Here is a 27,037-nt window from a genome sequence, read left to right on the forward strand (position 1 = left end):
ATCCCAAGAAAACTCATTAATGCCTTCCATGGTAGTGTACCATTACACAACCAACAGTAGGCCCCACCTCAAATCATGACACTGGGTGACCAGTATTTTATAAACTTTATATGATCAAGCCAAACTAAATCATAGCATAGCCCTCCTACCAACACATATGCTCCTCTCGCTTTATCATAGAGCTTTGGCATTGGGTCAGGTTATCATATTTACCATCAGACCTGATCACTCAAAAGCTATCCTTGATTGAATGCTATCCGTATTCCTTACAGAGCCTTATTCCTGGCATGTTTGATGACTACAGCTATGATTCCACTGCTTCCACAGACGACTACATGAATTTGAACTTCAGTAGCTTCTTCTGTAAGAAAAACAATGTAAGGCAGTTTGCGAGTCATTTCCTTCCACCTCTGTACTGGCTTGTGTTCGTTGTGGGTACCGTGGGCAACAGCCTGGTCATCCTTGTCTACTGGTACTGCACAAGAGTGAAGACCATGACTGACATGTTCCTTTTGAATTTGGCCATTGCTGATCTGCTCTTTCTCGCCACTCTTCCCTTCTGGGCCATTGCTGCTGCTGGTCAGTGGATGTTCCAGACCTTCATGTGCAAGGTTGTGAACAGCATGTACAAGATGAACTTCTACAGCTGTGTGCTACTCATCATGTGCATCAGTGTGGACAGATACATTGCCATTGTACAGGCCATGAAGGCTCAGGTCTGGAGGCAGAAAAGGCTGCTGTACAGCAAGATGGTCTGCATTACCATCTGGGTGATGGCAGCTGTACTCTGCACCCCAGAAATCCTGTACAGTCAAATCAGTGGGGAATCTGGCATTGCCATATGTACCATGGTCTACCCTAAGGATAAGAATGCCAAGCTAAAGTCTGCTGTTTTGATCCTGAAGGTCACCTTGGGGTTTTTCCTCCCCTTCATGGTCATGGCTTTCTGTTACACCATCATCATTCATACCTTGGTACAGGCCAAGAAGTCATCCAAGCACAAAGCCCTCAAGGTGACCATCACTGTTCTCACTGTCTTCATTATGTCTCAGTTCCCCTACAATTGCATTCTGGTAGTGCAGGCTGTTGATGCCTACACCATGTTCATCTCCAACTGCACTATTTCCACCAACATTGACATCTGCTTCCAGGTTACTCAGACTATTGCATTCTTCCACAGTTGCCTGAACCCAGTTCTCTATGTTTTTGTGGGTGAGAGATTCCGCAGGGATCTGGTAAAGACCCTGAAGAACCTGGGATGCATTAGCCAGGCCCAGTGGGTTTCATTCACAAGGAGAGAGGGTAGCTTGAAGCTTTCTTCTATGCTACTGGAGACAACTTCTGGAGCTCTCTCCCTGTGAGAGAACTTCTCACTGGGCATATGGTCCTTTTTGGAAATAATGAGATATATAGACACAGCATAATCTAAAGAGACAGCAAACAGAAAGAAAACGGGGGGCTGGGGGAGGCAGGAAAAAACGAAACAAACAACTGGAATGAACCTAAACAACTTTATCAAGTTCAGTTAGAATCTACCAAAAGTTTCCAAAACTGACCACCCCAGAACGGCACCAGCTGGTTTTTGGTCATAGTAACTGTAGTTCTGGGGAGGATACTTGAGCAGCAGTGAGGACACTCCAGCTTTGCACAGGCTGATAATCAGTGCAGCTAGGTTTTGGAGGCATTGAGTTTCTTCAGTGCTCCAAGTTTCTGTTACTTCAGATCTGGTGCTACTCCTCTCCAGAGGTGACAGAGCACTGGCTGCCACCATACCCCCTCCCCCTCACCAAAAGCTTAGTGACATCCACCTCAGGATCTTTTCTTTATAGTCCTACTGGTGGAAAGACTGTGTTTGTATGTCTCATTACCTATAGTTTTGTTTTTGTTTTTGTTTTTGTTTTTTTTAAATCTAGAACACACTGAAACATTCTGAGGCTGAATGCCATTCTGATCTCCTTGGTCTCTTCTGAGCCAGGGAGAATCACTGTTCCTCGTTTGAAGCCATCTGTAAGGTTGGTCAGCCCATGTATAGCTGACCACATCACATTACCTGGATTCTTGCTCCCAGTCCACTTCTGTGTCAGGCAGAAGATGCCATGTCCAAACCTCACTGCAAGCACAAACTAGGAAAGGATCTAGCCTGTTCCTGGGTGTGGTGAAAGTGGCCCTCACAGAATTAAGCCGGAGAATATGTTGGGATGGTGGGGACCTAGCCTTTGGGACTTCCTCAGGGAAGAGGCACTTGCTGCCGGTTTTCCCATCTTTTTCCTACCAGTGACCTTCTGAGGCTCCCAGAAGGGTGTCTGCCTCCCTGCTGCCTCCCCTTTCCTTACTTTGTAGTCTCAACAGTTTACAACCTTTTAATGTTAGATTAAGAAGAATGGGTGGGTTGGGCATGATAGTGTACACCTTTTATCCCAGCAGAGGCAGGGTGATCTCTGTGAGTTGGAGGCCAGCCTGGTCTACAGATGGAGTCCAGGAGATTCAGGGCTGCTTACGCAGAGAAATCTCATCATGAAAAACAAACAAACAAAAAGTAAAAAAAGGGTCGAAAAGATGGCTCAATGGTTAAGAGCACTGACTGCTCTTCCCGAGGTCCAGGGTTCAATTCCCAACACCTACATGGCAGCTCACAACTGTCTGTAACTTCAGTTGCAGAGGATCTGATACTCTCACACAGACACACATGCAGGCAAAGCACCAATGCACATGAAATAAAAATAAAAAAGAAAAATATGTAATATAATTTACTTTCCACCTATGTTTTTAATTACGTGATAATGTTCTCACATTGGAAAAATTATTGCATATCTTTAAAATGTGTTTTATGATGTATATTTACAAATGTTCGTCACTTGCTATTTGGTTTCCCATTTCTTAATATTGTAGTTGTGAACAATTAAAGATTAGATACAGAAATACAGTAATTGTATAAAGGTAAGACTGGTAAACCTTTACCCTACCAAGTCAATCAAGTTTTCTTTTTTTCTCCCTCTGTCTTTATTCATCTTTCACATACATATTAAGAGACAAAGTGAGCATTTCTGGGAAGGTCAGCAGGAAGTGATAAGTGATACCCAAATATGATAGGCACTGCTTCCAAAACCAAGGTCAGTATAAGGTCAGAGCCATCTATGTCATTGACTGTCATTTCTAGGAGATCCAGATATCTGCCCTTTTGAGGAACTCGGACGAATGAGCAAGAAGTATAAGCTATACTGTCTTAGTTACTGCTCTATTATTGTGAAGAGAACCACGACCAGGACAACTTATAGGAAAAAGCATTTAACTGGGGGAGTTACTTGCAGTTTCAGAGAGTTAGTTCATGATCATCATTGTGGGGGGGAATGGAGGTAGGCAAGGATGGTGCTGGAGCAGAAGCTGAGAGCTTATGTGTGATCTACAGGTAAGCAGTAGAGTGAGACTGGACCTGGTGTGGGCCTCGAAACGTCAAAGCCCACCCTCAGTGACACACTTCCTCTATCAAGGCCACACCCCTTAATTGTTCCTAAGCAGTCCACCCACTGCAGACCAAGCATTTAAATATATGACCCTGTGGGGGGCCATTCTCATTCAGACCAAATACCCATATAGCCACAGCCTTTCATTACACATTCAGTCTACAACACATACCTACAGTCGCAGCATCACACATTCGGACTACAGCATACACCTATGCAGCCACAGCACTACACAGGTGGCATTTTGTTTGCTCTTGAGTGCTCATTTGATGTTGTAGTTCTAATGTTTTGTCCTGGAATCATAACGGCGCTGAAGGGGAGGGACAGAGAGAGAGAAGCAGAGTGAACCTTCAATGTACTTGCTTAATCTGTACGCTTGGCCAAGAGCTACTTACATAAAGGACCCTATGACAGAGACTTAGTGAGTGGTGAAGTAAGTGCACATTAATTAGAAAACAATTCCAAGCTTTCCCCCTGTGGTTTGTGATGAGGAGTTTGGGAACACTACAGGAAACACAGGCTATCTAATGCAATAATCACACTTAGTTTTAAGACGTTCTTGGTGGTCTGGGGAGATGGCTTAGCTCTGGATTCAGTGAGAGAACCTGTTTCAAAAAGTAAGGTAAAGGACCTGAGGCATGGGATACTCAAGGGATGGGGTCCTTGGTCATCTCAGGAGTTAAGCTACTGAGCATCAATTTAGGGACAGTGTGGGAGTGAACAGCTCTAAGTCTCTGGACCTGTCTCCAGTCTCCTTGCTGCTGAACAAATGTGGCAGGAGTGCTGTTCTCTTTCTCGGCAAAGCATCAGTGCCCTGTGCTTGTCAACAATGAGCTTGAGCCATGTGGGGCCTTTTCTTTTATTTTACACTTTATTATTTTGGCAGTTTGAAAAGTTTGTTCTTTGAGCACTCTGATGCCATGAGAAAGGAGGTCTGGAGCCATATGAATGGCAGAGGATGGATGGTAGGTGGAAGGAATCACAGGTTTGGGCAGGTCTCAATACCTCAGAGTACCAGGAAGTTTGACAGCACTTACCCGTCACACTCTTATCTGCAGGGTCCCCATGAGATGTCCTGCTTCCTGCTGGGTAGCTCTGTTGCTCATTTTACAACTTAACTTTTGTCAGAGGAATAAAAGACAGTGCTACTTCAAATGCCACAGTGTTTGCTTTATTTAAAACCTGAGGTTAAAAACATTTCCAAATGGCATAGCACACACTATTAAAGAAGTACACTCAGAGATACCAAAGTCTCATCCCTTTGTGCAGATGAAGTGCTGGTGTTTGATGTGTTTCTGTGTAACTCTTTGGCAGGTAAGAATAAAATGGGTTCCCTGACCCATTATCTTATAAGGCCACATAAAGCGAGGATTAATGAATTAAAGTGCACTCTAACTGTTAAGCCTACCCATGGAGGCTCAGTGTCACTGCAGTCACCAAGAGTAGAACACTGAGATTAAACACACATCAAAAGGCTCTAAAAAATGCCCCTTGATCAGAGAGGTCTCCTGAAATTTAAAAAGTGCTTGAGAGGAAAAAGGAAATTATGAATTAACGTTCCTGTTTCCTTAGAAGAAATTAAGTAACATGAGGAAATTGTGCTAAGGTTCTACCAAGTAGTGTCTGTGTCTGTGAATGTAAGCAGCAGTCTTTGTATTGCACTCCTGGTTCTGAGGAGTCAAAGATGACTCTCCTCTCTGCCTCCTTCTCCAGAACCTGTGAGCCAAGAATGTTTGCTCTCTGTTTAAAGAATTCTCACAGACTGAACCAAGTCTGAGTTTAAGAACAAAACTATGAACATCAAACCATATCTATAAGAAGAGTTCCTTCTTTTTGGGCCAGGAGGTGCTTGATTACCTGGGGAACAATTGAAATTGTTCAGAAATAACATCTTTATTTATGTATGGCTCTTCATTCCCACTTCCAAAAAGATATGGAGATTTCCAGTTCCAGATTCCTGTTTGGGAATTCCTTTGCCTGCTATTGCTTTAGGACTAGCTAGAATCCTGGGTGCTTCTGTCAGCAATACTCTTAAAGTCCATTTAGACACGGAGGGCCACTGTGTCTGAGTGGCTAGTTCATTCCTTGGGTGAAGTCTAGTAGTGCTTCAGTGGCACTGGTGAACAGGCAGCTGGCAACACTACTAACACGACTGTTATGAAGAGGCCGAGACATTAGAGGAGGGACTGCCCTTAGGAAAAGGATCACCCAGGATCTCAAGGATGTTTCCTTATGGTCTTTAGTGTAATTACTTCCAGCTGGGTCAACCATCTTCCTTAGTGATTCTTCAGTTGTCACTGCATTTTTCAAAAACTTACTCCAATGACTGAACCTCAGTAAAATTGGGAACGACTTAAAGCAAAGCTATGCATGAAAGGCACTTACACAGGGCCGAACGTTCTCTAGTAAGCTAGTGCTCAGCAAACTGGAACACGGACAGTACAAAGCCCATTTAGCCAAAAGTATACTATTAAAAACAGAGTCGGTTTGTGCCCAGTGGAGTTCTACGCAGTCAGCACTGGGGCCTCTCACCTCAGGTCTGAGCTTCACAAGAACCACATGGACCTCCTGATGAGTGACAGAGTTCAGGGTGAACTCAAATGTAAGGTCTCAGGCCCCTCCCAGACCACCAACACAGCAGCAACTCAGTGAATGATGGCTCTTGATGAAGATGGTGGCAGTGACACCAGCAGAAAGCCATGAGTTTGGCCAGTGTCTCCAGTATACCCTGGAAAAGCCAAGCAATAAAGATGAGATCCTCTTTGGTGTTGGGTGCTGTTGGCCTGGCGAACAAGCTGGCTTCAACATTCCATTTGCAAGAGGGTATAGGGTTCAAAGGTAAGATGATTTGGCCTTCAGCAATCTCAGGCCGCATACAGACCTACAAGGACCCAGGACAGTTTTTGAAGGCTCAGCTGCACATGCTGGCCTCACACTGAACAAAGTCGCCATCAAGGGTGAATTTTTGTTGGTAGGAGTAAAAAAGGGCCACAGAGAACAACAGGAAGCTATCTATTTGCCTGTCCTAGAAAAGGAAACAGTAAACTGTCTGCAGTGTCAGATGTGAGCTGACTAGAAGGAAGCAGACAGATGGGGAGGGAGGGACTGGGAGGTGGAGGGCAAACTGAAGTTACGTCCCATTCTTCCACTACATTGTTTCTTAAGTTACCAAAGACTTTTTAATAGAAAGGTTCCAGGTATTGAAAGTAGTTCTTACACCAGCTCTGCTCATCAGTAAACAACTGTCTGCAGCTGAGGCAGACAGTCTAGTTTATAATCAAAGATGGGCATAGGCAACACATGAGCTTCGGTGCCAACTTGAGTTCCACGGTAGGGAACTTAGCCGTATTTGCACTCCCACCGTCCATATGCAGAGCTGAATCCTTCATGTGGGAGTTGCTTTTTCCTAAAACTCTGGTTGGTTCCTGAGTGTCTGTGAGTTGGGGTGGGGGGTGAAGGGAGGTTATTTAGATCTAATGATCTTGCTGAGCAAAGGCCCCGAGCAGACAAAGGCTCAGAAGAACAGCATAACTCAGGCCTCCCCAAGATTGCTGAGCGGAAGAAGCAGCCCCCACTTATGGGGAAATTAAGGGACAGGGGCATCTCTGACATGATGGCCCTGTAGTGTTTTTCTCCCAGAACTACCCAAGGCTTCACAACGTGGCCAGTGCAGTGGCCCTTGGCCTGTAATTCTGGCTGTTAAGAGTAGATATGCTATCAAAACCACTTCTGGCCTGAAAAATATCACACAGTAGATTGTTACCGACTGTGATCCCAGGTGAGGCTAATGGTGTGCCTTTGGGTGAGAAGACAGTTGAGTCTTGTATCTTGTTCTTAGGAGCTCTGGGACTTGAGAGTAATGGCTGCTTGGAGCCATGCACATTGTGGAGCCCAAGGCTTCTGTCAGAGCTGCAGAACTGCTGAGCTGGGGCACAGCTGATTTTCTTTCCTTTGCTTCTAATTTTTTAACATTTAAAATTTTGTGGATGAGAGTGTGTGTGTGTACATGTTTAATGAGATAGGTGAGGAGTAGTAGTGTTTCCTGTGGATGATGAAGAGCTAATTAAAGTTCAGGTACTGATGCTATGGGAAATCGCTTCCATCGTAGATCACAGGCCGGTCAACAGTCAGGTGGTAAAATACTTTTTTGGAGATAAATCTGAAGAAACAAAAATGGAGAATGAAGGTGTTACTTTTAGTTGCAGCTTCTTTTGGGGCCTCATGTCACTGATTGGGCTTGGCTGGGTGTAGGAGCCAAAGTCTCTAAGGAACCAGCCCTTGGGGACTGGACAACTCATGGACCACTTTAGCGTTCCTTGTTTCTCTAACCCTTTCATCTGCCCATATAGTCTAGTACAGTTCTCTCTCTTCAGAAGGTCCAAGTACTCCCACTATGGGCTTCTTGGGGCTTGAGTGAAGAGTGGGGCTGCAAGTCTCTGTCCTCACTTGTCCAGCTGCTCTGAGGTGGCAGTGGTCAGGATTGCATGGGGAGATGAAGTAGGTGCCATGGGATGTCTCAGTAGACGCCAGAATGTACAGGATGTTTGTGTCAGGTCTAATCTTCATGTGCCATGGGCAGAGTTCATTCTCCAGCACATCATTACATCACCCAGGTTTCCCAGGAGCCTGTGGGAACTGCACACTGCCCTTGTCACTTCTCTCTACACCCAGAGCCAGGCTCAGTGAGGCGCTGACAAATGGCTAACTAGAGCTGCAGCAGGAAAAACAGGACTACATGGACCCACTGACCCTTTTGTAACCCTGCCTCTCACTGCTAAATGACTCCAGACAGCTCCCTGGAAAGGCTGGCCATATTCCATCAAGTCCTACATACTCAGGCAGAGAGTTCTAGTACCCAGAGAAACACAGGACAAGTGGGAAGGTCACTTCCAGCCTCGTGGGTAGTAGACAACCCTGTCCACAGGCCTGAGAGTTCAAGGCCTAAGGAGCTGAGGTAGGGCCTGGGAACAACGTTTGCCTAGAGAATCCTACTGAGTTACTCTGCTAAAAGCCAAATGCCTGTGAGGGAGGGAGCTAGTCACAGGCAAGACAGGTCTGTTTCAAGAGGCAGCCCTAGTGAAGAAGCTATCTGGAAACCAGAAGCCCTCCCTAGGGACAAATGTCCCAACTTGTATATATGACAGATGCTGTTTATATGGGCGCTCTGTCTTGTTCCCTTTTCTAGCCACCTGCCTAACATTTCCTTTTAGTTTCATGCTGACCACTCCTGAGATCATAGCCCTTGAGCCTGCAACTGAGCCTCAGTGCTGCCTGAAGCAACTGTGGAGCTCAGGATGGCAAAGGTGGCTCCTGTGACATACAACATGGCCTAGAGGGTTTGTCTGTATTTGTCTCATTTCTTTCTTTTTTATTCAGGTGCCCTTGGCTTTTTCTGGATTTCTCAAAGTCCTTCTATGGCGTGATATAGGAATCAACCTGAGGGAGGTGAGCACAGCTAGGATGAGGTTTGTTCATGTCTGGCACCTCCATTAGCCATGTGACCTAGAGCATCACTGTGCTGCCAGCCAGTCCTTGGCTCTCTAGAAGAGGAGGAGACTGTATGGCAGAAGTGAGTGACTGGTATATGGTAAGACCCTGTAAGTGTTGGCATACGACTGGAAATGAATGAAAACTGTCCCTTATAGGCTCACATCTGAACACTTGGTGCCTGGCTGGTAGTGATGTTTGGGGAGGTTATGGAGCTTTTAGGAGGGGAAGCTTTGCTGAAAGAAGTATGTCACTGGGGGTGAGCTTTGAGAATTTATAACCTTGCCCCATTTCCAGTTTGCTCTCTTTGTTTCCTGCATTTGAATAAAGACATCATCTGTCTGATTCCTGCCCTAGTTGCCTGCTGCTATTAGGGACTCTCCCTCCGAAACTAAAATTCCTTCTTCCTTTAGTTGCCTTTAATTGTGGTGTTTTATCACAGCAACATAAATGTAACTGACAGACTTGCCTTATAAAATACACCATGAGCAGTGAACAGAGCAGGGGGGTCTAAATTACAGAAAACCACTAACAAAACACTTTGACAATGAAGTCTTGACTCCAAGTGTCTACCTCAGTGCTAGAGAACAGTGGCAATGACGCATAGGCAGGTAGACACCTGGGACGCCATGACTGACTGAGCTACGCACCTGGAAAAGGTGTTGTCAAAGATGAGCAAGTAGATGCCAGGGGTTCGGACCTTCAGCTGGCCCCGGATGCTCTCCTTGTGGGAATTGCAGCGGGTGGTGGGAATGAGGACCTGGCAGGAAGAGCAATAAGAAGTTATCACAGAAGCTGAGGGCCTATTAGTCATGTAGGCAGGCTAGCACTCTGATGAGGTCATAGCTGTATAGGGCTGGGACTAGAAGTTGGCCCCAGCAAGGGTGGGCTGTCACCTACTCCACTCCCTGTAGAGGGATGGTGGGTCTGAGTTTCTACTAGATTCATGAACCAGTCCCCAACATCCCTGACTGTGTTTGTGTCAAGCTGCTCCATAACCATGCTTCAGGAAGCCAGGGCTAATTCTAAATGTCCATTTGACCAGATGCCTCAGGTAGGCCCTAGTGCTGTCCTTGGTACTTATAGAACAGAGTCCTGCTTTCATATCGACATCCAGGGTCTCAACTCATAAAGCTCCTGGGTTCATTTTCATCTGTGAAAGTCAGCCATGGCTCTACCCAAGGCCTCTCACATGGCATCACCACAGGCTCTTCTCTTGTCTGGTCCTGACTGGTCCACACAATTTCTAACTTTCCAAGTCTGATTCTTAGCTTCCTATTTATTCTCTCAGATTCACAAATTTGTCCTCTGAGGGCAAATCTGCAGATACAGTGTGTGGAATAGAGCTAATTCTTGGATGGTCAACCTTATCCCCATTGGGACAGGTCTTCCTCCTGATTATCAGCTAAGCACAGGCCTAATCTTAGAACTGAAGTTATATGGGTTAGCAAAGTGGATCAGCAGGTAAAAGAGCTTGTCTTACAGGTCTGACAACTTGGAAACCATTTACAAAGGTGAAAGGAGGGAACTGATTCTATAAAGTTATCCTCTGGTCTCCAAATCGTGCCATGAATGTATCCCTTTTCCCCCAATAAATAAAGAGAAACAAATAAAACCGAAGCTGTGACAGGAGGAGATAACTCTATTTTAATTTGATAGACCATCAAAGTTCATTTTCTCCCCCCCCCAGCTCCCTTGAACTCCTAATATAGCAAATGACATCAGAAGTGACTATTTTTATCCAATCCCCTTAACTTGCAATGAGACAGTCTTAGTCACTGTGGCCTTCACTGTAGGCTCAGCGGTTTCCCCTGCCCTGATCAGTACTCTCTTCCAGGTGTACCTATAATGCTTACCTACCCATATTGTGATTTCTACCTGGAATCACAGGTGTTGATTGTTTCAGGTCTCTCTCTTTCTCTGTTTATATTTAGAATGCTTCAAGAATAGATTTGGGTGTTACCCTGTATTTCTCTGTCCCCAGTAGACTCTACAGAATCTGGGATACAGTAAGAGCTCAACTATTAGTTGTCCAAGGACCCAACAAAGTTCCTATATGTTATTATGAGACCTGTGTACAGCCATCTATTTTTGAAAGGCCTAGGCTGTTCAAGGGCATGTGAGAAGTCCCCCAAATAGGCACTAAAGATGTGAATCAGGAAATCGGCTATGTAGGCTCATGACTTTTCAGAGGACCCCAAACAGTGAAAACAGTATCTTCTGTAGCTGACTGGTGGACTGGGCCTGGAAGGGCAGAGGAACAGCTTTCTATGCCCCCTTGTGTTCACTGTGGAAGAGGACAGCGGTGGCCATTAAACTCAGGAAGGACATCTTGGAAGTCTGAGACAAGGCTGGCTGAACCAATTCCCTAAGATCTGCCATGATGATTGGTGGGTAGATAATAGGGCAAGGGAGAAGCCCATAACTCAGAGACACTTATAGAGCTAAGGGCCTGGCACCTGGGACCCGCAGGAGCCCAGAAGAGAGTTTCTATGACAGAGAGAGTTTCACTTGCTGCTGCTTTATCTGGCCTACTGCTGCCAAACACAGAGAAATGAAAGTTGCTGAAAGTCAGCACTGAAGAGCCTCTTGCGTACTCATAGTTGATTTCTAACCAAAAAAAACCCTGCCAGTTGATTACACTGGACATCAACTGCCTATAACTCACTGTCCTCAATGTGTCTGATAGGTTTTACTATTTTTACCTCAGGATTCAAATTCAACTTGCATTCTACTCTTCATTATTTCTCTCTGCCTTACAAACACAGGAACTCAAGATGCTTGGCAAGGAAATCCTTTTTCCTCAACCCACAGTGAGCCAGCACCCTCTAAGCTCCAGTCAGTCCTTGTCCTTGATATGCCTTGTATTCTATCAAGCCCTTTGTGCCTCTGAACTACTCAATTTGGGCTGCTCAGAGAAGTTGCTGAAGGTTGCCTGGATACCCTGATTTAGTAGATTGAGCTTTGGGCTACGGATTAGGGTTTACAGGCTCTCCGTGGGTTTCTAGTGTATAGCCACGTGTTAAGAAATGCAGTCCTGCACTGCCAACATTTTACACCTAGAATAGTCTGGGTTTTTATCAAGCTCAACTGCCCAAGTCATAGTGGGGCTTCCTTTGCTGTTGTCCGTGTAGGTGACATATGGAACATTCGATATAACTGGAGATGAAGCTCATACCTTCCCAAGTATCCCAATCCTGCTCCTTAGAGCTCTGTGAGAAAGTTATCATTAAACAGAATCCTATTTCTTACCTGTCTCTGAGATTTACCTACAGCTCTATCCCAAGGTCAGATGGAACAGAAGGCACAGAAGTAACCTTCAGCCGTGTGAAGACAGCTCTTCAGAACTCGACTTCTGCGTCATCTTTTCCCCAGGGCAATCAAGCTTTAGGTGCTTTGGCCGCTCTGGGGAAGGTCTGCTCAGCACCTGGAGTGTATGCTCAGGACCCTGGTAGGGAGCCTGGCCTACCTTGCACTGGTCGAGTGGCGTGTCTTCTGTCTCTTGGAAGACCACACTGAAGGAGATGCTCTTGGGATCAGAAGAGAAGACCCAGCTGATGGTAAGGCCGGGCTCAGCCACGGTGATGGGGATCAGGCTGTAGGTACTGGACCTCACAAACAGTTCCCTGTTTCCCTCCCCAAAGCTGGCGATCTCCTCTACTGTGAGGGGTAATTTGATCCTAAAATAAAAGTTCAAAGGCAGATCTAGTTTAATGGACGACCTGAGGTAACCTGAGATTTGAGACTCTTGGTAGGTTAAGCCTGGGCACTCCTTACCATATAGTTGGTACAGTTCCTGACACTTCATCATGGCTATGAGAGATAAAGGACAGCCTTGCCCACCTGGAGCTGAAAACTCATGAAAACTGGGGAGGTGGAGGGGCGGCGCAGGGCAGCCTGATTCGCTCTGAGTCCCTTATGGGCAGGGTTTGAGCTTGATTTAATCCTATTACACCTGTGAGGTGGCCCCACAGCTCAGCCACCCTCTTTCCTTTAAGTCCTGCCTCTTCCTTTCGCCTAATTAGACAAAGCTCCCCCAGTCTCTCTCTGCAGATTGATGTGCAAGGGATTCAAAGGTCGAACCTGAGAAGAGTGTGGGTCAGATTTCACAACTGTCTTGAATTTTATTTTCCAAGTCTCTAGAATGGGAACAACCATGTTTTCCTCACATGGCCATTGCAGTAACACTGACTTCAGTGCTCCTGACTTCTGAGTCATCTCTTCAGAATTCTTATGATATCTTCCCCTCAAAAACAGGCCTCCCTGTTTCTGCCCTTGGCTGCCCCATGTCTTCTTTATACAACAACCAACCAACATAATCAAGTGACTCTTTAGCTCTGAATATGATTTTTGGATTCTTGTTCCCCTCATATTAAAACCCAAGTCTTTACAATGGCTAATAAGGCCCCACTGATATGAACTTCTGTTCCTTTTGGATCCTGTCTTCCTTATCCTCTGCGTCAACCTAACACTGTTTCCTTTTCATACTCTTGTTAAGAAATATCAAATATGAGTCTTTTCATATACTATAAAACTTGTATTTAGGACATTACCTTCAAGTCTTTTTATCTCCTCCATCTTGTTAAGACTTTATGCAAATTTTACTTACCTTCTCCTAATAATACTTTCTATTTATTTACACAAAGGCCTGCTGTTATATTCCAGAAATTTGATGGCCAGGAACAGTGACCCTTTTCTCTTTGAACAGGGACCTCTTTCTCTTTCCTCCTTTATTTGCTGTGTAAGACCAGCCAATTGAATTAAGCCAATGGGGAAAATCACAGTCTCCAACTGTATAATAATAAATACCAAACACACCTCCTGTCTCTTGTGTGTCTGCTCTTCCAAGTACTCCCTCTTCGTCAAGAATAAGTTTGCCTTGTCTAGACACTTCATTTTGTGTGGTGGTCTTTTTCTCTTTCTTTGCATCCCAAAACTTATTTCTGAACACCTTTAACTTAGTAGGCAATATTTTTTTTTAAAAAAGGTTTTGTCATGGCTGTTCCTTCTGCCTGAAATACTATTCCCTCAGGTGGCTATCTTGCAACTTCTTACCTCCTCCAAGTCATACCATTGTAATGTAGTCTACACGAAACTGCAAATCCCTCTCTCCTCTAAGCCTACTCTTCAGTTATGTTCTTCTATTTCAAACACCATGCTGTATTTTGTTTGCTTATTTTCCTTGCTCATTGTCATTACTCATCACAATATAAAATCTGTCCCCAGGAAGGGGTCTTTTGTCTTCTTTGTGTCCTAATATGCTTGACATAGTAATGTATACATGTTAGCAGAAGAGTGAATGGTTCTTTTCAACAACGACAGTACAGCCCCTGGAACTATCACCAGAAAAACCAACTGTCTGGTGCCAAGCTATGGTGAAGCTACAAAACCTTGAAAGCTTTTAAGTGCTATAACCCACTTTTGGATGCAGAGGCAGTAGAATGAGTAGTTAAAGGTCACTTCAGGCTACATAGTAAGTTTTAGGCCTGAGCTACATAAGATCCTGTCTTAACAAAAACTAAAATAAAAGAAACAAATAACAGTAACATAAGCAAAAACTTAGAAAATCCAAAAGACTACCAGTATCCATGTCTATAAAAGAGACAGATGGCCATGCTGAAAGCAGTGAGAATAAAGAGTCATTTTCAGTGCTGTGCCCCTCCCCCAAACCTCTTCTGTCCTAAAGTGCCCCATCTTATAAGTAGAGGGTGGGGTCTAATTCTGATTCTTGGAGAGACTCCCACCCCTTGCAGGTTTTTCTCCCTCAAATAATAAAAAGCCAAAACAAAACATTGGAGTCACTTTTAGCCAAAACTTATTTTGAAAAGCAGCAGGTTGTAAAGGAGGAAATCTTATTATTATGATGCCTGTTCACAAGAGCTAGCATGGAAGTCTTCTGAACTACAAACTTTCACAAAGGCCCTGCAATTGCACATAACAGAACTTATCTCTGCAAGGCTGTGTGTCCAACGGTTGACTGATGCCACCCTTGTTCTGGAGCATTGTAGCTAAGGATTCAAAACAGCAGTCTTCCTCCTTTTTCTCTAACAACATTCCTTTGTCACACAGATTACTAGGTATTGATTCCCATTACAGTGTTCCTCCCAAATAAAGACTGTTTCTTTTTGGTATTTAGGTAGATCAAAATAGTTTGATTATTTCTATTTCCTACAAAAAAAATTCATTGCTATTACAATAAAAACAACAACAACCAAACAACAAAACGGGAATGGAGAGGCTGCTCAGCAGGATTCTGTCCCCAGCATCGACATGGTAGCTCACAACTGCCTAATTTTTTTTTTTTTTTTTTTTTTTTTTTTTGGTTCTTTTTTCCGAGCTGGGGCCCGAACCCAGGGCCTTTGTGCTTCCTAGGCAAGCGCCTACCACTGAGCTAAATCCCCAACCCCAACTGCCTAATTTTAATCCCAGGGGATCTGAAGATGCTTTCTTCTGGTCTCTGTGGGCACCAGTCAGGTTTGCACAAATAAGCATGTAGGTAAAACACCTGTGTGTGTGTGTGTGTGTGTGTGTGTGTGTGTGTGTGTGTGTGTGTAACCAAAGAGCAACAACTGACAACACAAAAAGTAATGTTAAAAAAAAGGATAGGGAAGTTCCGGTCGCAGACGAGACAGTGCCGCAGTTGCCGCCAGCTCGGGAATTTCTGGCTCTTTTCTCTTTGCCTTAAATTTGGATGTCTTTTATAAATAATCAAAAGCAGCAAAAACCAACGCTATCAGGCCAGCGTTTTAAAACCAGAAAAAGAGTGCAGAAACTAGTGGCTAAGATAAAAGCTGTGACTTTAAGCTCATAGTTTTAAGGAGAATTTGAACAAAGAAGGCTAAAAGAAAGGGGGACACTGCTAAAATCACTAATTTCACCTAGACTTTGTGGAGATGAAAAAGAGAGGCTTGACCCTACTCAGTTTCAAGACTGTATTATTCAAGGCTTAACTGAAACTGTACTGATTTGGAAGCAGTAGCTAAGTTTCTTGATGCTTCTGGAGTAAAACTTGACTACCGCCGCTATGCAGAAACACTCTTTGACATCCTGGTGGCTGGCGGAATGCTGGCCCCAGGTGGTACACTGGCAGATGACATGATGCGCACACATGTCTGTGTGTTTGCAGCACAAGAAGACCTAGAGACCATGCAAGCATTCGCTCAGGTTTTTAATAAGTTAATCAGGCACTATAAATACCTGGAGAAAGGGTTTTGAAGATGAAGTTAAAAAGTTACTGCTCTTCCTGAAGGGATTTTCAGAGTCGGAGAGGAACAAGCTCGCCATGTTGACTGGGGTCCTTTTGGCTAATGGAACCCTCAATGCATTCATTCTTTTTTTTTTTTTTTTTTTTTTTTTTTTTCTTTTTTTTTTTTCGGAGCTGGGGACCAACTCAGGGCCTTGCGCTTCCTAGGTAAGCGCTCTACCGCTGAGCTAAATCCCCAGCCCCAATGCATTCATTCTTAACAGTCTTTATAATGAGAATTTGGTTAAAGAAGAGGTTTCAGCAGCTTTTGCTGTAAAGCTCTTTAAATCATGAATAAATGAGAAAGACATCAATGCAGTTGCTGCAAGTCTTCGGAAAGTCAGCACGGACAACGGACTGATGGAGCTGTTCCCTGCCAACAAACGAAGAGTTGAGCACCTCACCAAGTACTTCACTGAGGCAGGCTTGAAAGAGCTTTCAGAACATGTCCGCAGCCAGCAGAGCATGGGGCTCAGAAGGAGCTCCAGAAGGAGCTTCAGGAGCAGATGTCCTGCGGTGACCCATTCAAGGACATAATTTTATATGTCAAGGAGGAGATGAAAAAAAATAACATCCCAGAACCAGTGGTCATTTGGGACAGTGTGGTCAAGTGTGATGAGCACCGTGGAGTGGAACAAAAAAGAGGAGCTTGAGCAGAACAAGCCACCAAGCACTTGAAGCAATACAGCCCTCCACTCGCTGCCTTCACTACTCAAGGTCAGTCTGAGCTGACTCTGTTACTGAAGATTCAGGAGTATTGCTATGACAACATTCACTTCATGAAAGCCTTCCAGAGAATAGTGGTGCTCTTTTATAAAGATGAGGTCCTGAGTGAGGAGCCCATTCTGGAGTGGTATAAAGACGCACATGTTGCAAAGGGGAAAAGCGTCTTCCTTGAGCAAATGAAGTTTATAGAATGGCTCAAAAATGCTGAGGAGGAATCTGAGTCGGAAGCTGAAGAAGGTGACTGAATTTTGAAACAACATCCTCAGTAAAGCAAACAGGAGTTGTAGATAAAATGTCATGTCTCATGTGTCCTGGTTCTTACACCTTCCTACCTCCCTATATCAAGCATGATATAAGGGCTTTCATGGCAATTTTTAACTGTTTTTATGGTTACTGGAAATGTTTGGTTTCTGAAACCGTGTGTAAGGAGCTGCAGGCGCCGTAGCATTGAATCTGATGTTGCATTGGTTTTCAGTTACCTTCTACCTCCTGTGTTTTCTACTGTGATAATGTGATGTAAGGCCCTCCACAATGAGCACTTTACTCCCTGGGTTTTCTATATAAACAGTTTTCAAGATACGATTTGGTTAAAAATAATTTGTTACAAAAAGATTCTGTTTGCAAATTAAACTGTAAAAGTATCCAAAGTCTCAAAAGGCAATGATTTGTGTGATAACTCAGTGTGTCCAGAGCCCTGTTCATCAGTGAAAATCCTGCAGATGACTGAATCCTTAACATGAATCCTGACGTTGGTTATATGTGAGCATTTTCTTATATTTTTAACTCCAGATATTGTTGGTTTCTGGGTTTCATCCTTAGTAAAGCCATGGAGAGCAAACTTGAGTTTGAGAACTACACATGGCAGAGGTAGGAAGAGGGAAGCTGAGCCCTTTTCCAGAACCTTCTAGGTTCATTTGCATCTTTCCAGGTAGAACAAGTAGATACTCCTCATACAAACGTTCTACCCCAGGATACAGCCAGACTCCTAGGAAAGCGTTCCCACAAGGAGCGAGTCAAGGAAATGTCTTGTCACTAACCCATAAGATTGTTGGGAGTGTTTTGGGTGAGCATGTTCTAACAGGATCTTGACACGACTCCATTTCCTTTTGTGAAGGTGAAGGACAGTCATTAGCGGTTCACCATTCAGTTGTCTGGGCCTGGCCTCATTCTGCTATATACAAGCACCTATTAACTCACCCTAGTTGCCATTTTTTTAATTGCCGTGAGCCAAATACTTCAATTGATTAATCTGTTTTAATGGCGGCCTTCATTGCTTTTGTTTTTGCTATCCATTTATAGTTAGTTGGTAGGGGAAAATGTAGCCACTTTTTTGGCAAAGGCTGAAAGTGAACATTTTGAACTTTTTTAAATTGATCCAAGAAAATAGTAAGAATACTGCCACCAGAGACTTGAGTGGAAATTGCTCATTTTGAAGGTGCCATTCTTAGAAGCCAAGAATTTGGTATTTAAAGTCTATCTTGAGAATAACATGTAATATAATTTGAAATAAAGGTATAGTAACCTTAAGAGCATTATAGCGAAAACATTGGTGGGTGGGGTGAATTTGTAAAAGGAATGACTTTGATAAAGTTTTATGCACAGGCAAATGTATTCATTAGATTCTGTGTAGTGATCTGCTTCCTTTGTAATTTGTAGTCCTAACAAGATTTTTTTAAAAAAATAAAGTCCATCCTTACATTTAGGTTTTATAGATCAGTCTTTTTATTCCCCTCATAAACCCCATTGGTCCTTAATGGGGTGCTGTATGTTGTGCTTTCAGATGTCAACTGTATAAGGATTAGTAACAATTTGTCCTTAGAACTCACAGATTCCAATGTAGCTAGCTAAAACTACACTGCCATTTCTACAACCTTATCCTTGCATGTTACCGCCGTTTGAAACGCACTCTTTATTATATACTGTGTATAGTCAGAGTGTGGAGTCTTCCAGAACTACATTATGATCTTTGATAATTGATCTTTTTCCCCCTTTATACACAGTAGTGTTTACTTAATATAATAGCACATGGGTAAGGCCCCTGTTAGTACAGTGTAAAGAACGAGATTTATGAAATTATTCTCATTTTAAGTTTAAATGCCAACCTATGGCCTCCAATATGTAATTCCTAATAGAGATGTTAAAATTGTACTCTGAGTCATGATTGGGAAACTGTTGATTGAATTCCTAACTTGATGTCAGTTTCTAAGGCCTTTAGTGTCTTAGATACTGTACTGTGTGTATTTAGAATTGATAAGTGTCACCTTACTCTGGGATTATTGTCCTAGAAATATTCTGCTCTTATAAAATTTGCAGATACCAAAATGCCACATATTTTGCTCAGCATAACGATTGGTGGTGAGGGGAAATGCATGTGACCAAGTGTTCAAGCTTTTTCCATTATCCAACCCCCCAGAAACCTTTTCCCCTAATGGCACCCCAACAAATTTAAATATAGATAAAAAAAAAAAAAGGATAGGGGCAGTGAAGGAAGATTATAAAGAAGCACAGGGAACGTTTCTGTGACAGACTAATTTCTTAGTCATGTTTTTTATGATGCTACATTATTTATTAATAATCCAACCATTATACTCTTTAAAGGACAAGCTTAATGTATATAAACTATGCTTTAAAAATAAAAAGTACAAACTGAAGCCTCTGATGCAGTTAAAAGAGATATCAGGGCTCAGGCCTAAAATACCTAGGAAGGAGAAAACAAGAGCTTACAGCTGGCTATGAGATAGCCAAGCTGACCACATAAGAGGAAGGACGGGGCTCTGGGGGGAAAAGCCAGTGTCTGTATGATCTGGCTGGTTCCCACTTCCACAAAGGGATATGTATAAGGCACTAGCTGGTTCCTACTACACAACAGCCCTCCTGAAGGACATACACACGTCTCTGGCTTGCTCCCACTTCCACAAGGGCCCTAACAAGGCCCTGCTGCCCTTGCACACATTCTTGCTTCCAATAACTGCAACAGACTAAACTGTGGATCAGAGCAGCTCCTAACGTGAGTCTTCCATGTAGTAAGAAAGGAGACCACCCCACGGTACAGGAAGAAATCTCATCCGGCTCTGTAGACCAAGAGCTGGATATGAGGCAATACAGAAAAACCACAGCCACATCTTAGTAGGTGTGACAGCAGTTGGTGTTAGCTCCCCACAAACAAGTGTAAGAGTCCATGGTAAAACTACAAGCCAGCAGGGTTGGGATGTAGCTCGGTGTTAGAACACTCATCTTATGAGCCTGAGTTCAATTCCAAGTACTGCCTAAATCAAAACAACAAAATGAAATAAGCCACAAACAAATACAAACAAAGGGAGGAGTTTAATGAACTACTAATTGACTCCATCAAATCCTGAGACCAGCACACCTATAAAATCAATAGCTAGAGAGCTAGTGGCCGGCAGACAGCCAAGACCAACAGCTGGAAAAACTAGTCAGAGATAAGCAGGAAGCCTCAAACTGTGATAAGCAGCAAGTGAAGAACACACAATTATCTCCCCAGCTGGGTGAAGAAGGTATGCAAGATGTGCGAATCTTCAATTTGCTTGGCTTGTGATGTGCTCAGAGAATTAGCCCAGATCAACAGAAGTCACCTCAGTCTTTGCCTCACCCTGCCACAAGTTCTGCCTCCAGAAAACAGCTCAATGTTTTTTCCTGTCTTACTCTTTAAATTTCCTCACTTTTTCTTAACTTTTCTTAATAAAACCTGCTTTTGTTTTATTTATTCCCATATGTATCTGTGTCTTTAATCACTACTCACTTGAGCTGATGTCTGTCCTTTGGTTATAACTGACTGTCTGGCATCTGAGTCTTTGAGTCACATACACCTAGGCTGAATAATGCCATTGTCCTCAAAGATCTGCATCATTCCACTGGGTCGGGCCAGCTCTGGCTCTGATCAGACAAGTGTCCCTTCTCTAGACTCCATTCCCTGGGACTCCTTCTCCCCAGAGCACAGGAGGGCCCCTCAGCAGTATGCCACTTACATCAGCTCTCCTGACTTCAGCAAGCAGATTTCAGCATCCTGCCCCAGGGGCACGTCTTCAGTGTCTTCAGGGGTTAATGAGTTTGATGTGGTGTCCCTGAAACAGCACAAAGGAGAACAGGCTCTTAGTTATCAGCACATAAAGTCCTATAGCCTGAGGTCTGGACCGGAGGTCTACAGTGAAGCAAGGACTTCAGTGGGGACAGCAGAGTGAAGGCAGCAGGGCTGTAGGAGATTGTCCTGGAAGGAGTGTAAGTGCACATAGACACCAATGGGTCACTCTCCCCCCAACACCAGTAAATCCTCTAGGTGGGAAGGCAGGGGTGACAACAGTGCTACTGCCTCCTTCCTTTTAGTATTGGCCTTGGGGTAAATAACTGGAGTTCTTGCAGAGTTGGTTCCAGAATCAGATACCATGACTATAGCTCAGTCAGTAAAAGAATAAGTCTAGGCAGAGATGGGACAGAGCCATATATGAAAGAGGGCAGAATGAATACTACCTCCTCTTTCCTTCCTAATGCACTATCAGGAGTACAGAAGGAGCTGCCTTGGCACTGGGGCTGTCCCAGTTTCCAAAGTGTATTTTGTGGACCACCAACACCCAAGGAGCAAGTGTTGCATACATCTCCCTCTTAGAAAGTTAGTTATTTTAGGCAGTTGTCTAGCTGTCTCTTCATTCAAACATTCCCTTTTGAATAGAGGAAGGCACTCTTAAGACTCAGTAAGCTAAAGACAGAAGTGCATTACAGGACTCAGTTTGCCTGATGTGGTGGTACATGCCTTTAGCACTTGGGAAGCTGAGGAAGGTGGATCTCTATAAGTCCCAGACCAGCCTGGTTGACTTAAGAATATTCCAGGACATTCAGAGCAAGCTACATACATAGACCCTGTCTCAAAGAAAGAAAAAGGAAGAAAGGAGAAAGGAGAAAGGGAGAAAGGAGAAAGAAAGGAAGGGAGGGAGGGAGGAGGGAGGGGAGGAGGAGGGAGGGAGGAAGGAACAAGACTCAAAGTCCTATCCCCTGATCCCTCCACCCCAGTTTTAAAAGCAGCAAACGATTGCTGGGGAGAGGAGACTATTCATGGAACAATCTGAAAGTTGTACAGAGAACTTTCTTCTCTCATTAAACCTCTCCACGTGGAACCATGTTGGCTTGGTGTGTTCTGTCAGGGTACGATACGAGACTTCTAGCCCAACATTGGTCCTAACTCCAGAGATACAGTTTTTACTGGTTCTCACCTATTCTAGTGTGTGCTTCTTGTGAGGCAGCACCCTATGTTACCTATATTCCTGTAAGTAAAACCACGTCCTCACTGATTCATCAAGCTAGATTTGGATAAAAGTTTCTTTGGCTATTAATGCCCTATCTTGTATATTCTTGGATTATTCTTGTATTTATCTGACCATGGAACATTGTGAACATCTGCAAAATTACTGAACTTCAAAATACATTGGCAGATAAAAGTTCCTGGATGGGGACATGAGCCACAGCTGTTTCTCCAAGGCAGGGCTGGTGCCATAGTCAGATACCCTGACTGCAGCTCAGTATGTTCCCACCTAGGACTCTTCTCCCAGTCTGGCTAGTAGCTCTCAGGAGTCTTATAATCCAACAACTTCAGTTGATAACGATGCCCAGAAAGGCATAAGCCCAAAAGAAAATGGTCTGCTCCCACGTGAAGGTCTTAGTTAGAAGGTCTCCTGCCCAGTATGACTTCTCCGGATGTTATAACCCTTCTCAAGGGTTGTAGAGGATTCTTTCAAAACGCTCCAGGGGTACGGTCAGTGTATCTCAAACCTTCCTCTCACCAAAGGCTCTTGCCTGCCTGTATACCAGGCACATGCACTCCATCTTCACATGCTGGTTTGCAGCATTTTTTGGGAACTTTGGCCTTTCCTAGGTAGTCATATAAATGCATTATGGGATAAAACAAGTTTGAGAATGGCAGGAAACACAAGCAGGACCACTAAAGGACACCCTATCTCCTTCTACAGCTATGTTCTTTCTTTCCTATTGACATGGTTTTTCTCAGCCCAGAAAAATCAGTGTTCTCAAGTGACCTTTTTCCTTTCCTTGCTGCAGAAGTAGGGCCTTTTGGTATTGTCTAAGCTCCACCCCCACAGCTACCTGGCAACAGCCTGGGGCTGCTTGGCCCCTCCTCGCTCTCTCTTGTTCTTAGTCTTCTCTTCTCTGTTCTCCTGCCCTCTTTGTCCCTGACCCTTCTCTCCCCATCCTCCCTGCCCCCTTCTGTCCACATGCTCATGGCCAGCCTTTACTTCTCTCTTCTTCTACTCTTCTCTCATTAAACCTCTCCTCGTGGAACCATGTTGGTTTGGTGTGTTCTGTCTGGACGAGAGCTGAGATTTAAACCCTAAAAGAGCCTATCATTACCTTCTCTGGCTTCTTAGGGTGAAATGCCCACCAGTCTTTTGCTGTGCTCTTCTCTATAGGGCAGTGGTTCTCAACCTTCTTAATGCTACAACCCTTTAATACAGTTCTTCACATTGTGCTGACCCCCAACCATAGAATTACTTCACTGTTACTTCATAACTGTAATTTTGCTACTGTTAGGAATTTTAATGTAAATATCTGATGTGATCGCCAAAGGGGTTGGGACCCACAGGCTGAGAACCACTGCTCTAAAGTAATGATCCCAGTGTTCCCAGGAATCCCATTGCACATATAGTCTATGGTTAACAAATGTCTGCATTATTAGGCTCAGTGTAAGGTCTTTTCTATCCCAAATGCCCATGTAATCAATACTCCAATTTACTTAAGAATAAAGAACGGCTCAGAGGTTAGGTGTACTTGCTATTCACCCAGAGGACCCAACTTCAGTTTCCAGCACCCATATTAGGCTCCCAACTGCTTGCAACTCCAGTTCCAAGAGATCTAATACCCTGCCCTCTTTTGGGCTATTCAGGCATGAGCAGTCACATGCACATTCATACACAGATAGTAACTAAACAAAAAATAAATCATAGATAGTAACTAAACAAAAAATAAATCTCTGAAGCTGGAGAGATGGCTCAGCAAGAGCACTTGCTGCTCTCCCAGAGGATGCAGGTTTGGATCCCAGTGCCCACATGGTGATTTACAACTGTCTATAACTCCAGTTTCACTTTCTTCTGTCCCCCACAGGACTGCATACATATGATGCACATATAAATATGCAGGCAAAATACTGCACAGATAAAAGTCTTAAGGGAAAAAAAAAAGAATAAGGAGTTACAGAAACAAGGCAGAGGCTAAGGGCCCTAACCCTAAGGTCATCTGAAGCTTACACCTCTCTGTCAGGAGTCACCTGTACTTCAGTTAGGCCTCTGGCATTCCTCTGTCACAGTTCCAAATATTGTTACTTGTTTTTCATTTTATTAGTAGACAACAATTTTCTAGAATTCTACTAGAACAGAAGCTCTAGCTGAGAAATGCCAGCAGCCTGTGATGTCTTGCTTATGGTCTTCCTCAGAGGTTTCTCTCCATTTTGTCACTTGTTCTACTGACTCCCAGGTTCCAGAAGAAGCCTGGGAGAATCTTTAGTTCAGATTGCACTGCCCAAAAGTGATCTCTAGCCACAAGTTCCCATGTAAACTTACATTAATCAGGATCAAATAAACTAAGAATTCAGCTCCTAGTTTGCACTAGCTATACTTCAAGGCTTTAGTCACCACGTAGACTGGTGTTACACAGAATGGTATAGAACACATTCACTGTGGTAACTGACATCCTTTCTGTGTAACAGCCAAGCAAAAAGCAGCCCTTCTAAGACCTTGGCTTTTATGGTCTGATCAGAAAACACAAACCTGCAGGTACCAATTAGCAAGCCATTTCTGGCTCACTTGCAAATGGCTGACTATTCCCTCAGGGATATTCAGCCACTTGAATTTGTCCTCCACAATTCTGCCACTGATCAATGCTCTGTGCTAACCTCTCCTCCCCAAAGCAGTAGAAAATGTAAAAAAACAAAAACAAAACAAGACTTCCAAGATAAGATTGAAGCAATAGTGCCTACCACAGTCAATCTGTTCTCAATTCTATTTTAGATATTCAAGTATTTCTGAGGAAATGCAAGACACAGGCAACTCTTGAGAAGTTTAGATCTTTGAGTCAAAGAAACTTAAGGACCTTGGAGCAATGAACACTACAGATATGAATAGTAAAAGGCTATTTGTTTATGTAAAGTAGTCTCAAATGGACTAGTTCCTCGAATTTACTTGCAAATCTTTTTTTTTTTACATAGAACATTTCATTGTACCATAGCTAAAACAAAAGTACCATACACTTTCAAATCTCTTCACAGAGAGCCACACATGTACCTTAGATATTCATGCACAAACAATCACAGAACATTGAGATGGGGCTCTGTTCTCCTTGAGGAACACAAATGATTTTGAGATGGGCACAGCAATGCTTGACAAAGCTCAGGCCATTCTAGTACCATCCTATACATGCAGTAAACAGAGCTCAGGCCATTCTAGTACTATCCTATACATGCAGTAAACGGATCCCTCTGAACTTACATTCCCCAGGGTAGGTGGTTTTGTCTAAAGGGCTGTCTTGTCCTAAAAGGTGTCTTTAAGATATTTTAGACTTTAGATTTTATGTGTATGAATGTTTTGCTCACAGACATGAACTGAAGTTATGCATGGTTGTATGCTGCCATCTAGGTGCTGGTAATCAAATCTGTCTTTTGCAAGAACAGGAAGTACTCTTAACTGCTGAGCCATCTTTCTAGCACTCAAAGAGTTCTTTTTGAAGAAGAGGTGTTGTTGTAAAAATGTAAAAAATAAAAAAAGTAAGGTTGTCTTTTATCCCCACTAGGTCTGGCATCGCAGTGCCCCCAGATTTCTGCTGGGTATCTTGCCAGAAGCACAAATTCCATTACACAAACTCCATTACGCTTAAATCTACACATGAAAGAACACACAACACAATAACCTTTGACGCAATTGGTAAGATATAATTGTCCACCTAAACATACAAAGCTCAGTACCACCCATCCCTTAAGAACATTAATAAACAACCTGTAAATTACAGCAGTGGAATCTTTTTATTTTTTTTTTTTTTTATTTTTTATTAACTTGAGTATTTCTTATATACATTTCGAGTGTTATTCCCTTTCCCGGTTTCTGGGCAAACATCCCCCTCCCCCCTCCCCTTCCTTATGGGTGTTCCCCTCCCAACCCTCCCCCCCTTGCTGCCCTCTCCCCCACAGTCTAGTTCACTAGGGGTTCAGGCTCTTACAGGACCCAGGGCTTCCCCTTCCACTGGTGATCTTACTAGGATATTCATTGCTACCTATGAGGTCAGAGTCCAGGGTCAGTCCATGTATAGTCTTTAGGTAGTGGCTTAGTCTCTGGAAGCTCTGGTTGCTTGGCATTGTTGTACATATGGGGTCTCGAGCCCCTTCAACACAGAGCGGAATCTTAATGTCACCTGCCATGGCTTCTCTCTCTCCCTCCTGTCTCTTCCTTTCCATTCTAGTCTCCTTCTCTTCCTTCAAACTTCTCTCTCGCCCATCCATCCATCTCATCCAATGACCGGTCCCCTTCTATCCTGTACCTGCCCCTCACCTGTATTTTACAAATTCACTGGGGAGAAGGTTCTGGTGAAGTCACCTGAGTCCTGAGTAGGCAGCAGTCCTTGGGACAGTGAAATTAGCATCAAAATACAGATAACTCTAGGGCAAACCATAACAGAAGTGTTTCAACTATCTTCCTCTCAGTATTTGATGCAGCCTATGCATCTTTTCTTGTGTTCATTGTTTACTGCATCCATGAGGAGGTGAATAAAACCCAACAGTTGTACATGGAAGCCTCCATATAATACCTGTCTTACAGAAAAATCAAATACTAGTTTCTAGATTCTAGTCCTACTCCCAGTTCTTGACTTCCAGGGTAATTTTCCACAGAAGTCAGCAATGCTAGCTCACGGAAACTAATAACCAGACTGCATCAAGATCATAGTGTGTACTAGATGGGGGAAGGTCCAGGAGGGTAACCTCAGGCAGTTCTAGCCAAGACAAGCATGGTAGGTGAGTGCTGCCTGCCAGAGGCCTGTGGGGCCAACGTGTAGGGCTACAGCAGGCCCTCGAGCACAACCAATCACCTAGAAGCAAGAGGGTCAAATGATCAGA

At 43.8% G+C, this 27,037-nt stretch overlaps 2 protein-coding genes and 1 pseudogene across 2 annotated transcripts in view; 2 read left to right on the forward strand and 1 right to left on the reverse strand.

The window, feature by feature from the left end:
- The first annotated feature begins 278 nt into the window (after window positions 1–278).
- On the forward strand, window positions 279–2,966 carry Ccr9 (C-C motif chemokine receptor 9). The gene has a single exon (XM_032910023.1). The coding sequence runs from the start codon at window positions 288–290 to the stop codon at window positions 1,359–1,361; it is 1,074 nt and encodes a 357-aa protein (XP_032765914.1). The 5' UTR covers window positions 279–287; the 3' UTR covers window positions 1,362–2,966.
- Window positions 2,967–5,670: 2,704 nt separating this feature from the next.
- Fyco1 (FYVE and coiled-coil domain autophagy adaptor 1) overlaps window positions 5,671–27,037 on the reverse strand; it is a 67,019-nt gene continuing 45,652 nt past the window's right edge. The window contains exons 15-18 of the mRNA XM_032911300.1: window positions 20,907–21,002; window positions 12,418–12,628; window positions 9,599–9,708; window positions 5,671–7,620 (exon numbers count right to left, since the gene is read on the reverse strand). Of these exons, the coding sequence (XP_032767191.1) occupies window positions 7,545–7,620; window positions 9,599–9,708; window positions 12,418–12,628; window positions 20,907–21,002 (493 nt within the window). The 3' untranslated portion in view covers window positions 5,671–7,544. The remainder of the gene's footprint in view (window positions 7,621–9,598; window positions 9,709–12,417; window positions 12,629–20,906; window positions 21,003–27,037) is intronic.
- On the forward strand, window positions 15,637–17,210 carry LOC116907171 (annotated as a pseudogene).

Source organism: Rattus rattus, chromosome 8 (assembly GCF_011064425.1).
Source record: "Rattus rattus isolate New Zealand chromosome 8, Rrattus_CSIRO_v1, whole genome shotgun sequence".
Taxonomy (NCBI): Eukaryota; Metazoa; Chordata; class Mammalia; order Rodentia; family Muridae; genus Rattus; species Rattus rattus.

Coding starts and splice junctions, on each gene's coding strand:
- Ccr9 (XM_032910023.1), top strand. CDS start 288: ATGTTTGATGACTACAGCTATGATTCCACTGCTTCCACAGACGACTAC.